Source organism: Sander lucioperca, chromosome 7 (assembly GCF_008315115.2).
Source record: "Sander lucioperca isolate FBNREF2018 chromosome 7, SLUC_FBN_1.2, whole genome shotgun sequence".
NCBI classification, from domain to species: domain Eukaryota; kingdom Metazoa; phylum Chordata; class Actinopteri; order Perciformes; family Percidae; genus Sander; species Sander lucioperca.
This window is the reverse complement of record NC_050179.1, coordinates 6,126,133-6,143,269: the sequence shown is the minus strand read 5'-3', so window position 1 is coordinate 6,143,269 and position 17,137 is coordinate 6,126,133. Positions and strand designations below refer to the sequence as shown.

Here is a 17,137-nt window from a genome sequence, read left to right as displayed (position 1 = left end):
TTGCCCATGTTGCACGGTTGGTAATCCATGCTATGCCAAAGGGATGCTGGGCAGGGCCCTATGTGTGAAATAAACAGAATGTCCTTTGGAAATTAAGTAGCAACAAGATATGTGTATTAGTAGTGAGACATATGCACATTGGGTATATATTGAAGTATAATCAGTGTTGGTAATTAATTTATCACTATGAATTAGCATAATCACCAACATATGGTGGTGATTAATTTGGCCAAACTAACATTTGCCATAGCCTAATAGGCTTTTTAGTGAGAAACTCGGAATGCAAAGTGAACTTGAAAAATGATGAACTTGAAGTAATGTACCAAGTAAAAATACCAAACATTCGCTTAGAAGATTTGGTGCATGTTTTGCTTTATATTATTGGAAATTGAATATATTTGGGTTTTGGAATGTTGGAAGGACAGCAGCAATTCGAAGTCATCATTTTGGGCCCTAGGGACCTGTGATGGACATTCTTTTACTATGTTATCACATTTTATATACTAAACAATTATTTGATTAAATAAAAAATAAAATATTTGGAATTCAAATAATTGTTAGTTTATTATAAGAATCACGGAATATAAAATCTGACATAAATACACTGTGGATCCATACATTGGCAGCTGTGGCTATACTATCACAAATAATAACCCCATAATTATTATTATCATAAAATTATGATAATAATAATTATAATATAATATAATTCATAATAAAATAATTTTATTATATTATGAATTACAGTTTTGCTGTAAAACATCTCACTTCTTCACATATATTGTACTATTTTTGCATGTTGGCTACTCGGTAGTAGGCTACCGGTAATAAAAGAGTAGGCTCCGCTACCACTTTGTTGTTCGCTCATGTTGTGATTACAAAAATTTCCCCCAACCCCTGAACGCAGCATTTTTTCCAGGCGCAGGCTGCGATGCACTTCAAAGAGATAAGTCCTTCAGGCAGCAGCCGATGAAAGACTCCTTTCGCTGTATTTTCGATGTTAGTGTTTGTTTTTTAGCACTGAAAAAAAGTTTTAACTTCTGTAATTTTGTTATTTAACGACTGGATTTAGTTATTTATAAAAAAACAAAAAACAAAAGCCGAACTTGTTTCCTGGCTTCTTCTGAGGTTATTTAATATTATTTTCCACCGATTACAATTTGAGGTGTGCTCTTGAAGTTAAAGGTAAGATTTGACACATTAGCTTGACATACCGTTTTTGCTGTATACTTCTTGAAGGGCAGCTACGAACAGTAGCGTGTAGCATTAATTGATGCAAATATTGACTTAACATTTGTTGATTATGCAGCATCATTAAACAGACCCCAACCTGTGCTTTATTTGGCTGCTTTCAGGATGTTAGTTAAGCAGAGGAAAGTAGGACAAGTAAGGTTTTTTTGGAAGCTATGTGTATTTATTTCAACCCACATGCTGTCATTTCATTTGGGTTAGATGAGCCACGACTGGGTCGGTTCAGTTTTATCGGAAAGTCACACTATACTCAGTAACTGTAGAGTCCCACAGCAACCTATGTCTGACAGTTCATTGTGTGTCTCATGACATGACTGTATAGTTTTAAAGGTAGACACTCTATCTACAGAGAGACAGCAGCGAGTGTGCCTCTTGTCATCAGTTCATTCATAGTTGAGGACCGATATGGACGGGGTGGCTGCCTCCAATTAGACTACGTCTCTTGTCCCATCAGACTTTTTTCCGATCCTTTCAGGCAACATCCGGCCATCTATCACACTACCTGGCTCGATGTCTTTCCAGAGAAGATACATGACCACCTTTTGTTACACTATTTAATTGTACATACGTCATCAAGGAGTGGAATTCGCTTTGATTTGATATAAAGTGTTTCTGTCAAGTTGACAGCTGTCCAGACATAGTTACAGGTTAATTTGCAGACAATAGGAATTGGTATTACTACACACATTAATTAGGATGTGTTCCTGATTGCAGCTCCCTTCGCACAATTCACATAGCAAACAATCTGCTTCTCTGTATCTACTTTACATCTCATGTTATTGTTGGTATAGATCTATTTAGTGAACTTAATTATGGCTAATAATTACCTGGACTCATTTACTTTATTATACCTATTTTCAATGGCAAGTAGTGGAGAGAAAGATTTTTTTGACAGTCCACTAGAATTAGTATGCATCCTTAAATAATGTGCTTGACGTTAACCTTGATCTGACTGTGACTGTACTGAAGAAAACAGAGACAAACGCGTAAGGCAATCTGCAAAACAATTATTCACGTGGCTGCAAACTATCCATGGCTTTAATCAGTCTAATTTTTTTCTTCTTGCACATTGTTTAAGCTTCTGTGATGTGACATATAATTGTAGCCGTAGTGGCTTAAAAATAGTTATAGTCTCGTAAACAGTGGATTGTTTTTCTATAAATGGTAGCAGAGTGCATTTGTATTTAAAATCCTCAGAGACAGCTGGCGGAAATTGACTTGTTTGCTGACCCGTCGTTGCCACATTAACTTGTGTATGATTATTTCCTGGGGTTATTAAGTGCATGTTACTCTTGTATTATCTTCACAAGTCATAGGTCACAATATAACAGGTATAACCATTTGCAAAAGTTCATAGAAATGTCACTATGATTTCTTCCTCCCAAATGACAATACCCTCTCTTGTCCTTCTCTTTTTAAACATGGAATACCCATGCCACTTTACATTCTGTAGATATGTCTTAGAGCAAAGAAGTAGGACTGTCAATGAAAAGTCCTAAATGGCAACAGTGCTCTATAAGCACAACAGGTCTCTGATTCACGTATGCTTACAGTTGAAAAGTAACATGCTGAGGGGAACCTTTGGAATCTGGATTGCCAGATGCTATGTTTGAGTAAGAATATTTTTCTTCTATGCTTGAATGCCATCTGTTACATTAGCAGATCTTTATGTAGCAGCTTAAAAGTATTTCCCTCTACATTTTATGCATTAAGATCATTCAAATAAAGATAGAAAATGTCAAAAGTTTTTAAATATTCTTTTTGGCAACCTTCATCCATTTGCTACTACATGAACATTAAAATATTCAGAATCGTTTTGGAAATACAGTGTGCTGTATTTCCAAAAAGTATAGTAAGTGTATAGTAAGTGTATTTATCTTGTGGTGGTTGAGCAAACTAAGCTTTAGAGTGTTCATGTCTTGTATTTTTCATCACAGATGCTACATTAACAAGGCCCTTGCTTAGAGGGCAAGGCTTACTTTCAGTCATACTATATCCATGACTCATGTCACTTCTTCCACTGCAGGTATGGACACACATCCAGTGCAGCAGAGAGAGCTCTTGTCTGCAGCGGGTAGCTAGCCATGCCTAGCTAGGTGTCTTATCCTGCTGGACCCATCCCTTTGACCTGAATCTTGGTCATAACCTCCAGGACTTCCTGGGACTTTTAAGTCCTCCTTGGCCCTCTCTGGACGGGACCATGGGTGAAAGACGTGCACAGTCCTTTCACATGACGTGCCATGTGCAACGCGACTATGGCAGCAGGATGAGAAGCTCCTTCATAAGTTGCAGACCCAATGGATATGCCAGCGCGAACCTCAGCCGAAGCCTGGAACAGGAGATGGATGCTAACCCTGACGCCTCCATCGGCACTACAACTACTAGTTCCACCCTGCGGGCTCCTGCACCTAGCAGAAGCCACTTCTATCCTGTTTCACAGGAACTGGACCCCACATCGGTGAATAATGGATCAGGCATTCCCTACTGTCCGCCAGCGGACACAAAGGACACGGTGCTGCAGACCATACAGAGCCAGCCCTCCATCACCTCTGGCCCTCCACCTCTCCCTCCTTCAAGCTGGCTGCATCATCATCAAAAGGATTTCCAAAGCCCTTACCTCAATACTAGCATGCAGGGGGATGTTTACAACTTCCTAGAGAGACCTGCTGGAATGAAATGCTTCCTCTACCACTTCCTCGTGTAAGTACCTGTCTGGTTCTGTGTATACTGATCTCAGCACAGGCTACAGGTCAGTTTTGGCAGATGACCATAGAGGTTGACAAGCATGTGTTAGGCTCAAATGGCTGAATTATAGTAAATAAACATTATTAGCAGCACTCACTGAAAACAATCTCCCTGACCACAATGCAAAATGAAGTCTTTAGTATTTCACTGAAAGAGAAACAAAAGCTTTCATTAAATGTATCTAGCAAACTTTGGGAAACTAAATAATCCTAACAATCCTCTATTATTGTTATAAAAAACTTTAATACAAGTGCTAAAAGCTGTTAAAAAATTCAGTAAACGGACTAGTTAAGTGTCTGACTTCGGCCACACAGATCTGTGTGGTGTCTCTTCATTAGCTTGTTAATTACATCTATTGCTGTTCCTTCCAGTATTAGGTTCTGGTTCCCAGTAACAAAAGGAGAGGTGTCTGTGGCCTGCTGACTGTGTGTGGTTGTTTTAAGATAGCCCAGCAGAAGCAGGTCAGTGTGATATGATCAACAACACCTTTGATACTGATGAGCTTGGTCTATTTTGCTCTTAAATTAGACAAAAAAGCAACATCATGCATGAAACATGGAGCTTCCTTCTTGATGCTGCTAACCTGACCTGCCAGGAGAGCACACTGACCTACAATCAGAGCTGCTTACATTTATCCTTTTTATTAACCGCCACTTAGGAACACTCTCCTCTCCTTTGTTGCCGTTAATATGCTTGGACTGTGATAAAGTTGGGATGTTTTGGCATGGTGTAATGACTGGAAATGACCATGCTGCAGAATTTGGATTGCGTTTTAATGTCACACACATAAAATTTAGTATAAACTGTATTGTATCGCCGGTAGAAACCGTCTAATTGTGTCCCCATGTTTCATTTTACCCCATTCAAATATCCTGGAAAATAAATTAAAAGATGTGTGAATAAGTAGTGTAAATGAAAATACATGGAAAAAAAACATAGAAACTTTAAATAAATTGTATCCTACAAATGTATTAATGGTTAGCTAGTGCTTAATATCAAATATATTGAAAAGCAAAATTAAATAATTTTTAAATCTAGCCAGTGCTAATTTAGAGTTAGGCATATTATCATTCATTCGTTTTATATTTATAGGTTTCCAAATTCAAGAAGTGAGTGTTTGCAATGAATAATATAATGATGGTAAGATACATTTAATTAATGGGGGAAAACAATTCTCAGTGTGGCCATTGTCAAGTTTGCTAAGAATACCCCCCTAACGTGTGACTGAAGGATCCTGTATGATCTCTGAAGTATCCCACAATTTAGTCCCGGACATCATAGTAAGCCCTGAGCCCATGGATTAAGACTAGATTAGATGAAAATTTGAATGATAATAATAGAAGTTCAATTGAAAGGCATCTACTGAACTACATTACTTACATTCAGCTGCATTGAGTCAAATAAAGAGATTGTTTTTTCAGAAAATGCTAGGTTAATTTGATGAGAGTATGGACACTAGAACGTTCAGTGTTTGAAGGCATTCTTTTGCTGTACTGCTCCCCTACTGCCAAAGTGGACTGTATTTTTTCTATTTAATTGTCCTCATGGTTATGGTGTAGTTTGGGTACAGCGTAAGCATGCTCATACATCAGCATCCTAATCTGTCTGTTACAAACTCACTGTGTATATGCATCTTGAAGTGGGTCATTAATTGGCTGAGGGACACCCACCATATACTATGCTGTGTCTAAGTAGACCTGGGCCTGTAAGATAGCCTTTTACATACAGGACCACATCCGTTGTGGGCATATATGTGTGTGTGTGTTTGTGTATATATATATATATATATATATATATATATTTATTTATTTTCATTTTTATTTTATTTTTTCCTCAGAAAAGTTAATTAAGGATCAACTTACAACCTGCAAAACATCTCACTTTTGGAGCATGACTCAGCAGTTAGGCAGCTCTGGCCAAGGAGTATAACCAGGAGGTTTTGGCTTGCTTTTCAACTTCTGGCAACAATCTCAATGCCTGCACCTTCTGAAAGATCCTGTTGGTCCCAAATCATTTATCCCCCTCTACAGCGCTTTATCTCTGTTGCCTTTCAATTACCTAATGATTCAAACAGATCAAATAATGTTAAGTCATTAAAAATGGCAGGTACACCTACCACATTTCACCTCTGTCTGTGTGGAATTGTGCTTTAAGAGAAGGAGTTAATCTGTCTCATTAAGATATTGCCTTTGTAATTCAAAGATGAATGGAAACACTGCGGAGAGTCTCAGTTGTCCTGCATGTTTATGTGTTTTGTTTGCCCTGCATTGCTGAAAATCTGTCCCAGCAGTAATTGTGGCCAATGTTCTTCCCTCGCAGAGGAGAGAGAACCTGAGCCTGTGCTTCATTTAATATTAAACCCTGCTGAATGATCCCCGCTGACACTCTTTTAAGTAACTCCTACTTCTCGATGGCTATCGCTGGTAACGACTTATTCTCCTGGCCTCTTTAGAGATTGACAGGGGAGAAGGGACACATAAAAGGCCGTATGCAGCGCTCATGATAGCCCTAATAGGGCTGCTCTAATAGGCCTGCTCTACAGGCTCTATCAGGATGACACACAGACAAACAACACGCACATGCACAGGTGGCTGATAAATTTATCACTGGCTTTATCATGTTAAAGCCAACATATTGGCTCATATATCTGAAAATGTACTCATCAACACTCCATCTGGCTGTTTCAGAACATCTGTCCAATCAACAAGTAGCGTAATGGGATCACACAGAGCTATGGAGAGATATTTGACACAATATAAAATGTGCATTAAATATGTGTGTATTAAGTTACATACATCCTTTCAGTAGTCTTTTTTTGTAACGTGGATGGATTTGACCAATCTGTTTTGTTTTTGAAAGCTCGTATTGATCCCAATAATTTTAGAGAAGAGGGTTTTATTACTTTGTGCATTACTCTTTATTTGATCAACTTATTTTATTTAAAGGTGCAATATGTAATATATTTATTGTATTTAATCCAAAAATGACCAAAATATGTCATCATATATTAAGGAAATATGCTAAGTTGAAATACTATCTTTTCTGGCAACAATGCTAATGCCACTATTTTCTTCTTTTGAAATTTCCGTTCCGTGACGGAATTTCTGTTTGTGTTTTGGCCTGTTATCAACTACCCAGTTTGACAGCCAGGCCGGGTTGCCAGATATACCTGTAAAAACTTAAACCCAGCATGCTACAGCTGTAACGTTAATACAGCCATGAAAGCAGCAAACAAACTAACATGATCAACGGAGATAGATCTACCCAACCTAAAAACCTTGTTTTTGTGTGTGTGTGATATTTTGTGTTTCTAAACAGTTGCATAACCAGAGACGTAACAAAACCTGGGTAAATATTGGAGATGTATTTGAAAGATGGAGACAGCTTAGAGACGAAAGTAATTGTAATAGTATTAACTGTATTACATATTGCACCTTCAATTCTTTTTTATTGTTTTATTTTTCCTATTTTGTTAACTTTGTTTTTAGATAAGTAAAATTACATTTGCTGCCACTAGGGTGCATCTAGATTTCTAGGCTAGTAACATGTCTATTTTATTCATAAAATAACTTTACATTGTGCAATGTGGTTGTAGTCAGTAGCCAACATTAAATTACGTCCCCCTTGAATTTAGCGCCCAGGTTTTTATTTCTTTTTAGTCCGTGTTTGTGTTAATAATATAAACACTTTCAAACAAAATGAATATATAATACATAATGTATATTAAATTTCACGTTTGTCAAACCGACAGAAACACAAACAAACATAACCGCACATGTCACACTTCAGAATTGGTCAGAGTGGGTAGAAATCCCTTGGACTCGGGACAGCATATTAGAACAGTGTCCGAAAAGAGTCTTATGCAATGGCGGCATGCAGACTCACCAGCACACAGACAACCTGGGGAAATGATCCCCTTCATGTCGGGCCACTCCCTCTGAGTCTTTTACATAACCAAAGGGAATGAACATGGATGTCCTCATGATTCCTAAATGCCCTTCTCACTCAGACTGTAAGCAGATTACAACCATACATTTTGGTTTCTTACAACATGTTATGAGGCAGAAGTAAACACATACATTTAATTGGCACACAAAAAAAATTGAGCCAAAGCAGTCAAAAAAAAAGATACCAACTTAATCAATATCATTAAAACAACGCTTAATGTTTTCATTTGCAGTGATTGGAATCAAAATGTCAGGGTCATTTCTACTTTAACATCGCTATACCATGGCCAGTTTGCCAAGGAGGAAGAATTGCACCTGTTTATCCTCGTAAAAAATGCTGCTGGCCAGATGTTGTCTCCAATACTTGATTTTGTTATGTGTTTTTACATCTGGACAGATTATTAAAATGGCTACATTGAATCCCCTCCATCCATGTGGAAAGGTCAGAAAGGAAACCTCTTGTGGGATATCTGCTTACAAGAGATTACTGACTGAATGGAAGTCACTTCCATTTCTCAGAAGCAAGTTATGTATGCAGGGAATTATTGAGTAATGCTATTTTCTTCTTCATTTGAAAGCTTTGGCTCCAAAATTTGTTTAACATGTTCAACAATTAAAACAGTGACACCTACTGCAATATTGAGAGAAATGATAATACTTCTTAAAGGCTAGCTAGCAACTAAAAGGATACCAGTGAAATTCTATTTTAAATTTCACCTTATGCATGAAAGGTGTAAACGACCAGTAACTTACCTTCTGTTGTAATTCACCAGGTATGCAGCCCACAAAGCTGCTCTGCTCCTGCTAAATTTTTTTTTTTTTCATTTAAATTAATTTTATTTATTTAAACTTTAATTAATATGCTGACCTGATCCAGTTTAAAGTAGAATTATATTACATATAAGATAAACAGCATGCACAATGTACAATTTAGGCTCTACTGTAGGTGTTAAATTTAAACCTCAAGTTACAGTGATATTTTTGCTCATTTCATTGTCTTGACAATACAAGTGTTTGTGTCAGCTCTAATGCCATCCAAACCTGCACATACTCATCAGTTATCAGCCTGCCAAAAAGTATAAATTGTCAATACTACTTTGGCTAAAAACTAAAAATATGTAAATCATGCACTTGTTTTAAATCAGTGAATATACATTTTTTTGGCCTGTGCCCAGGGGTGATTCCAGGATTTTTTTAAGTAGGGTGGCACAGAGGTTATGGTCAGTAAAGCGGGTTGTGAAGGGCTGTTCTGTCTCTGACCATGCTCACTGGCCAGGGCAATTTGCATGCTATTGGCTTGAAGTTTGTGCTTGTTTCAAAGTCTCAGTGCCTACGGGTGGATGCTGAACCAGAGGTTAGGCTAAAATATTATATATGCAGAGATAGCAGTGCTATGTTGGTGCAAACTTAGCAGTATTACAGCTAGGGCTCTCCCGAATACCATTTTTTGGTTCTTCGAAGCTTCGGTAATAATCAATAGCGAATATTCAAAGCTTTAGTGGTGGCAGCCATGGTGGGGGACTGATCAGGACACAGGGCACGTTCAGACCAACAAAAGCGATCGCCGCAGGGTTGTGTGGCAGTGGGAGTGCCATTTAAATGGCTAATTTGTGTGACACCTGTTGTGCTGTTTAACCCCCCAATGTAGCACATGTAGACTTTATATTTCACAATAACTGTTTTCCGTCAGATCGTTTATAGATCTTGACATTTCCAACCGCACTTCAAGGCAGCTTTATTTAATGGAGAAAGAAAAGAGACGGAGCGACTGTGCTTTGTTGTTGCAGGAAACAGTCAACTGTTACACAAACTCTTGGGCAATTTAGTACTTGTGCTTTGCTTTTTACCCTCATAGTGTTTTAAAACTTTCATGTGGCAGCGATGCGTTTTTATGGATCCCACGTAACTTCTAGGCAAGTCCTACCTACCCAACGAACGAATATCCGAATAGTCAAATATTAGGATCCAGCTGCATAGGCATAGCACTATCGTCTTATTTTAAAACAATATATTAAATGTAAAAGTCATTTTTAGTAAACAACATTTTCTACAAACTTGACAGGTAAGGGTTAAAAGGACAGTTGAGAAGAACAGATGTGATTTATGATTTATTTAAAAAAAAGTGTTAACTGAAATACTCATCATTGCCAGATAACAGAGGCTTGGAAAGTGGGTGGGGCTTTGGTTTTCTATTTGAAGGCGGAGCTTTAAACAGGCTGTAAAAACATGGCAGACACTACAGGTAGTGGCCAAGGGGGTAAGCCAGCCTCCACAAAGCGTACCTCCTATGGAGCCATTTTGTTGCTAACAAGCCATCACCCACCGTTAGCATACCAGTGACTGCCATTCATTTTGGCGTCACTTTGACAACGAATAACTTTACATCTGAAGCGTTTAAAGACTCTATTTGTCCATTGTTTATTTCTAAAGAAACACAACAATGTATAAAAGGCTCCATTACCTAGTACCTCACATTATGGCCCCGTAGCAGGCATTTTTGTAAAAATAGGCTAACGATTGTGTCGTAACCACGCGATTTACTGTCGCATAGTAGATAAATTACCGTACAGTACAGGAGAAGCTCGCAGGCAGTTTCGACTTACATTAGCTCTTTAAATTGAATTACTAATGTTAACTAGCATTTTAGTTAGCAATAATTAGCCTGTGCCTATGTTATCTCCTTACATATACCTACGCTCTCCGTCTCTGCAAGATTGAATGATTGAGATTTCTCTTGGCACAGCTACCAGAAGACTTACAACTTTCAGACAGGTTGCTCACGTCACATCTACGTCGTCAAGCTCAGTTTGAGGCTGCGCAGTAACACTCAGCCATCACTGGAAAAGTGCTTCTAATAGACTACACTGGTCTCCGTGGAAATTTACAGCGTCACATTGTCCATTTCTTTAACTGTCAATGGTAGTGGCAGTGCAAGTGTAGCTGTGATGTCTGAAACACCAGAGGTTGCACCCTGACTGGACTGTGACTGGACGAGAGATGGCAGAGGGAAGTGACGGAGTAGGAAGCGGGTTAGAGATGGACGAAGGTGGTGGCGGGAGTTATGAAACTGGAGAATGGGATGTAGTTAGAAATAATAAACGCAAAATGAGTAGAGACACTAAATTGGATGATAGTGACAATGATCGCGTGCATAGAACAAATGTAGCAGAAAGAAGTAGAGATGAGTTTAAGGTGTTAGTCAAACTTGTGCAAGAGGGAGCTTCGTTCTGCACATGGAATCCAATAAGGTTAACTAAAACCATCGCTAAGTAAATTGGGGAGGTAAGGAGTGCCAAGATATTGAGAAATGGAGTAATGTTAATCATATCTAAGGATGGAGAACAACAAGGGAAAGCAATCAGGATGAGTAAAGTAGATGACAAGAAAGTGCAGTGTTCTATGATTAAAAGCAGAACGTTGGTCCGGGGAGTTGTGACAGGAATTCCGGTAAAATTATCAGATGATGATATCAAAGGTAATATAACGAATGCAAAAATAAGTGAGGTCAGACGTCTGAAAGCAAACCGGAATGGGATTAAAACAGATAGCCGTATGTCCCCCCACCCCTAAGATGTTTTAAGTGTCAGAGATTTGGACGTGTTGCGGCGGTGTGCAAGGGAAAGCAGAGCTGTGGCAGATGTGGAGATCATGAATACGGCAAATGTGAAGAGGGGGCAAAGCTAAAGTGCTGCAATTGTGGAGGTGAACATAGTTCATCGTACCGTTGATGCAAGGCTTGTAAGAAAGCAGAAGAGACAAGCAGGTCACAAGGCAAAATGAAAATAAGAACAAAGATGCAGGAAAATGTAACAGTTGTGATAAGTTGAAAGAGGAAACTTTGATTGTGAGTAAAAATGATTTTGTTCTGTTTATGGCAGAGATAATTAACTGTTCAGCATAGACAAATAGCAGAAATGAAAGGATCAACATAACTGTCAAATCAGCTGAAAGTACCTTGATGTGACAGGGCTTCACTGGGAAACGGTTTAAGATATTCTTAATTGTGATGTCCAAGTTTCTCAGGCATGTGCTGGATCTTCCTAATGATGTTAATTGTACTTCAGTGAAATGCAAGAAGCTTAATAGTGAATCGCCAAGAGTTCAAGAAGTATATAGATAATTTGGAAGAGAAACCTAACGTGCTTTATATACAAGAGACATGGCTGAAACCACAGTTGGATTTTGTTAGATAGGGAAACTGGAAGAGGGGGAGGAGTTGCAACATTCATTCAGACTGGAATGAGTTACAGAGTTGTCATTAGGTCATTAAGCAATTGGGATTAAGATATGGGCAGAAATAGGCCCTATAGGTATAATCAATTATTATAATCCATGTGGACAATTAAGTCAAGATATTTTAGAGGATGTTAGAAACAGCACTTGATCTGACTTTTGTATCCAGTGCAATAACAGGTATATGTACGTGGAATGTGGTAAGGCATACAACAGTTGGTAGCGATCACTATCCTGTGAGGACTGAAGTTGGTACTAAGATTCTTTTTGAAAAGGTAAATACAAAATACAATCAGCTAAACTTAAACATTCCAGAAAGTGCAGGAGCTAGATGGAACAAGAATGTACCCTGGTGGAATAGTGAATGTAGTAAAGCCAGAAATAAAGCATTTAAGCAACTCAAAAAACTCAATATCAATATAAAAGGGTGAACAATGAGGACATTGCAGTACTGCAATAGTTTTGGAAAAGAAGTACAGTTGTCAGATGTCTGGGGAATGATTAGGAGAATGGGTGGGATCCGTGGGAATTATGAAATTCCAGTGTTGATTAGTGGATGTCTTACAAGCTCAGGCCCTGAGGATCTGTAGTGTTTTTTTAAAACATCTCCAGTTTCAGCGTTGCAGATGGAAATGGGAGAGATGCCTTTGAGAATAAGACGGGTCAAGTTAATGATGGCATACTGGGTTAATCTCCAGGGGCATTGTAATTCACATCCTGCAAAGGGCATTTTAACAGACTGCTGGGAACACAACAAGTCACATTTTAATTAGTTTTGGATGGATTGATGATGCTAAAGCAGCAAGCATTGGATTAGGTTGACTACAATATAGTCCTACTGTTTCAATATCCTCCATTCCTCCGTGGTTATTCCCCTTGCCAAGTGTAGATCTCAACATACATCAGGAACTGAAGAATAAGTCAGAACTTCCAGTATGGCGCGTAGTCCAGAATTATGTTAAAAATAATTTCTCAGACTCAGTTTGTGCAGGTGCAGCAGTGTATATCCCGGTGAGTGATACATCAATAAAGAAAAGGTTATCAGACCATTTATCAGTATACACTGCAGAGTTGACGGCAGTGTTACTGTCATTACAATGGATAGAGAAGAAGGGTTTACCCAAAACTGTTATTGCATCTGACAGTTTTTTAGCACTTTCTAGCATTAGAACAGGCAGATTATCATCTAGAACAGATATCATCAGTGAAATATTTATTATATTGTACAGAATTAAAATTAAGGGTATATTTACAAGTTTCATTTGGGTTCCTGCCCATGCTGGTGTGGAGGGAAATAAGCCGGTGGATATTCTGGCCAAACAAGCACTTAAGATTACATATGTAGACCTACAGGTCCCAGTGAGCAAAGCGGAAGTTAACTCATTCATCTGGACATATGCACAAACAACATGGCCGGAGTATTGGAACATTAGTGAAACAGGAAGAAACATCTTTACAATATAGAAAGACGTGTTGGTGATGGGAGGAAGGTGGGCTTTAAACGTAGAGAAGAAAATATCATTACTCGTCTCAGAATTGGCCATACAGGTCTTAATTATTCATTACATAAAATAGGCAAACATTCTAATGGAAAATGCGCATACTGTCACCAGCCAGAAACTGTTGAACACATTCTAATTAGGAATACAACACCCAGAGCACCTTTTCACTGTCAGGGCTTTTGGGGAAAACAGCCGGCAAGGTATATCAGTATATTATTAAGTTTCTAAGAGAAATTGATTTAGTAAAGAGGATTTAGGTTTTATTTATTTTAGTTTAATTTCCTGCATTTATCTCTTGTTCACACTCCAGTCCAGTTGGTGGCGGTAATGCACTTTTAAGTTGGTTTGCCAACCGCCAATAAACCATAAAGAAGAAGAGGAAGGTAGTGGCAGTAAATGGCTGTGGCTGAGAACCAAGTGAGTGAATTGGGTAAATGTTAGTAGATATAGGATTTTAAAGTGTTAGTAAGAGTTATAATGACTTAAGATGTTAAATAGATAGCTTGCAGGGGTAAGCTGGTGCTAGCACTGAAAACTAAAGTTGGATTGTGAAAATAGGCTTTGCTAGCTAAATCTAATCTTTGTATGTCCTGAATGTAAAATTGTGGACTTGTGTATGAAGGGAATCCTCACCCAAACGTTGGCACATAACACCATCTGTATTGACAACTTAAACACAACTATCCAATGTTGGCCCGGAAGCTAAACGTGTACAATTAGCATGCTAGTGATATTGTTAGTTGGCTAGGTATGTGTGTTTGCATACTCTATATATTAATGTGCATGCACCTAATATGCAAGTGTAAACATGTCCCATTCTTGTCATCCACACTTTTTTGAGATCACATTGTCCCTGATTTCTGTATTTAGTTCATGTTTCTCAAGCATATGTTGCCTTAGTGTCACAGTTAATTGAGAAGAGGGTTTGGTGTGACTCAACACTATTCTTATTTTAGTGAAGCTGGACAGATCTGCAGTCAGTAATACTCGCTAAAGCCCCAGCTGTTTTGTTTTAATCAGATCCTAGGGGTTTTGGACTGGCTAAATAAGGTTGGCGAATGTTTGCGAGTGTACCAGTCCTGTCACCAGCAAACAGCTCCCCATGGTGTCAGTGCAGAAAGCTTTAGGATATGACATTAGTAAATTGCTCCATCTAGCTATCTGCACACAGCCTGACTAAATGCCAAGCGGCAACCATCCGGTGCTGAAAAATGAAGCCAATGCTCAAGTACCAAAAACTACAGTTTATTGAGTGGCCACTTGAGACTGTTTCCAAAAGGGAGTCAGTCCCACTAAAAAAAACATGTAAAAAGGTACAACTTTGCAGCAGAGTAAAACATGTTTACAGCCTGGTACAAAAAAATTCTGCATAATTATGCTTTTGACTAGCATTCTCGCATCACAGGAGGCGAGTATAGACTGTAGGCTTCATTCTGCCCACTTCAGCCCAATCCATGCCCCGCCTCTTTGTCCATTTTTGGATTAGCCGACGCCAGCACTGCCAAGATGGCGACGGCCGCCCACTATGAGCTTCATTTTGACTCTTCAGAAACCTACGGGTGACATCTCAGAGACTACATCCATATTTTATACAGTCTTTGCTAAATGCACAGCCTTCAAACATTGCAGTCATGGGGTTGGATGTGTTTTGCATTGTTTTGTTAAATCTTGGGAACTTTTTATATGTCAAGAAAAATCGGTGGCAAATTTAAAGCCATGACAACTTCAATTACCAGAGATTTTGTTTGCATGTTTATGCTTTACAAAGTACTTCCTAACTTCTCCGTTACTTCTCCGGACTCCGATGAATATGTAACTCTACATCGAAACGTTAGTCACTGTTTTGCACCTTAAGTAATAAAAGTATCAAGTAAGAAGACATCTGTGTTGCACCGGCTATTTTTTGTCACTTTATACCGTTTTTGTCCAGCCTTGGTTGCACTGGATTGTTGTGGTCTGCAGAAGCGCAGAGAACTTCCTCTTTTTTATCTTCCTAACTTAATTAGACCAGTGAATAATGATTCAGACTAGTCTGTTATTAGTAAACACTATAACTAAAATACTACTCACTGTACCTAAAAAAACATTCTATTCATGTCCCATTTACATCAGTGATTACTACAGTCTACAGTCTAATCTACATTACAGTCCTTTACTGTGTGGATTTTGTTGTGGCAGAAAGGGTTGTATGGGTTTTGAACAGCTTTCAACCAACAGCAACATTGTACAACAGAGGTGTGATACACCTGAGAAATGTCACTGAAATTGAATCAAAGAAGCTCAAGAATTTTGACATTTATCCCACTGCTGGCAGTATGTGGAGTCCCATGGATATTGCATTGCACTGCTGTTCCTCCAAAACAGAACAAATACCATAGTCCCATGCGCTGAAGTAAAACACACAAATTACATGACCTTGTCAATTGCCTACATGCCCATGACATCATATTTATGGTTATAGTAATATGATGATCTCATTTCAACACGGGAAATGGGTTTTGAGTTGACTTTACCTGCCCTCATCTTAACCTGCACTGTCTTGTCTCTTTCCTTCCAAAAGACTCTTAATTCACTGCCTGGCAACAACATAGTATAACACAAATTGTTATTGCCATCAGCCAGTCACTGCACACATCAGGTCAGTGGTTGTACATTGAGCAATATTATTATAGCAAAAAATGTGACAGTGGTGAAGGTTAGATTTTCAAATGAGATTGACCTGTATGTGTGATCTACACACATCTTACCTGCTGAGTATCTGTATTGTTTTTTATTCAGTATTTTTGGCAGATCTGGGAATTTAATGGAAAATGTAGTTTTATTTCCATAAATGAGGTGTTTAAGGAGCCAGCAGTATTCAACAGTGTTCAACATAAGAGATACATGAGGAATTTACCACTACAAATGATTTTACTAGTGATTTAGTTGAAAAGGCTCTGTTGAACAAGCTCCCAAAATCCACAAAATTCAGAGATGGCTGTAAGCAGTGAACATTAATGTTGTCATGTAAACAATTCCAAAGAAGTTTTAACAAATAAGATGGAGGAGGTCAGGATGGTGAGGCAGTTGCAGCAGCAAGTGATAATGGCATGAGGATCAGCAAAGTAATAAATAGAGAGAGCTTGTCCTTTGTGTTCTTTGCAGTACCCTATTTCTTGAAATGTGAATTTTAAATTGAGCAATAAGTATGCATTCACATTCACAAACATTGTGTTTATGATTGCTTTAATACAACTGGCTCATTCTGCATTTGTGTGACCTATCCTCTTCCTATTTGACTTTACATGGTGTCCTGGGTGTTCAATAATTAGCTTTTAGTGTAAATGTATACTCTACAGAGGGATGGATTTGCTCGGTCTAGTTTTTAGTTGTCATGCACACCTCAAATATTTCAGTGTAGGGCTGCACGATATGAGGAAAATATGGGATAAGGTTGTTGTATATCACGATAAATAAACA

General features: G+C 38.4%; 1 protein-coding gene across 5 annotated transcripts in view; it reads left to right on the top strand.

Moving 5' to 3' along the window:
- The first annotated feature begins 938 nt into the window (after positions 1-938).
- kcnq1.2 (potassium voltage-gated channel, KQT-like subfamily, member 1.2) overlaps positions 939-17,137 on the top strand; it is a 182,482-nt gene continuing 166,283 nt past the window's right edge. For 4 of the 5 annotated variants that reach the window (XM_031283370.2, XM_036002880.1, XM_036002882.1 and 1 more), the window contains exons 1-2: positions 939-1,185; positions 3,278-3,951. In XM_031283370.2, coding sequence (XP_031139230.1) covers positions 3,452-3,951 — 500 coding nt within the window. In that variant the 5' untranslated portion in view covers positions 939-1,185; positions 3,278-3,451. Of the gene's footprint in view, positions 1,186-2,698; positions 2,865-3,277; positions 3,952-17,137 lie in introns of those variants that run through there. The other variant, XM_036002881.1, reaches the window with a different exon arrangement.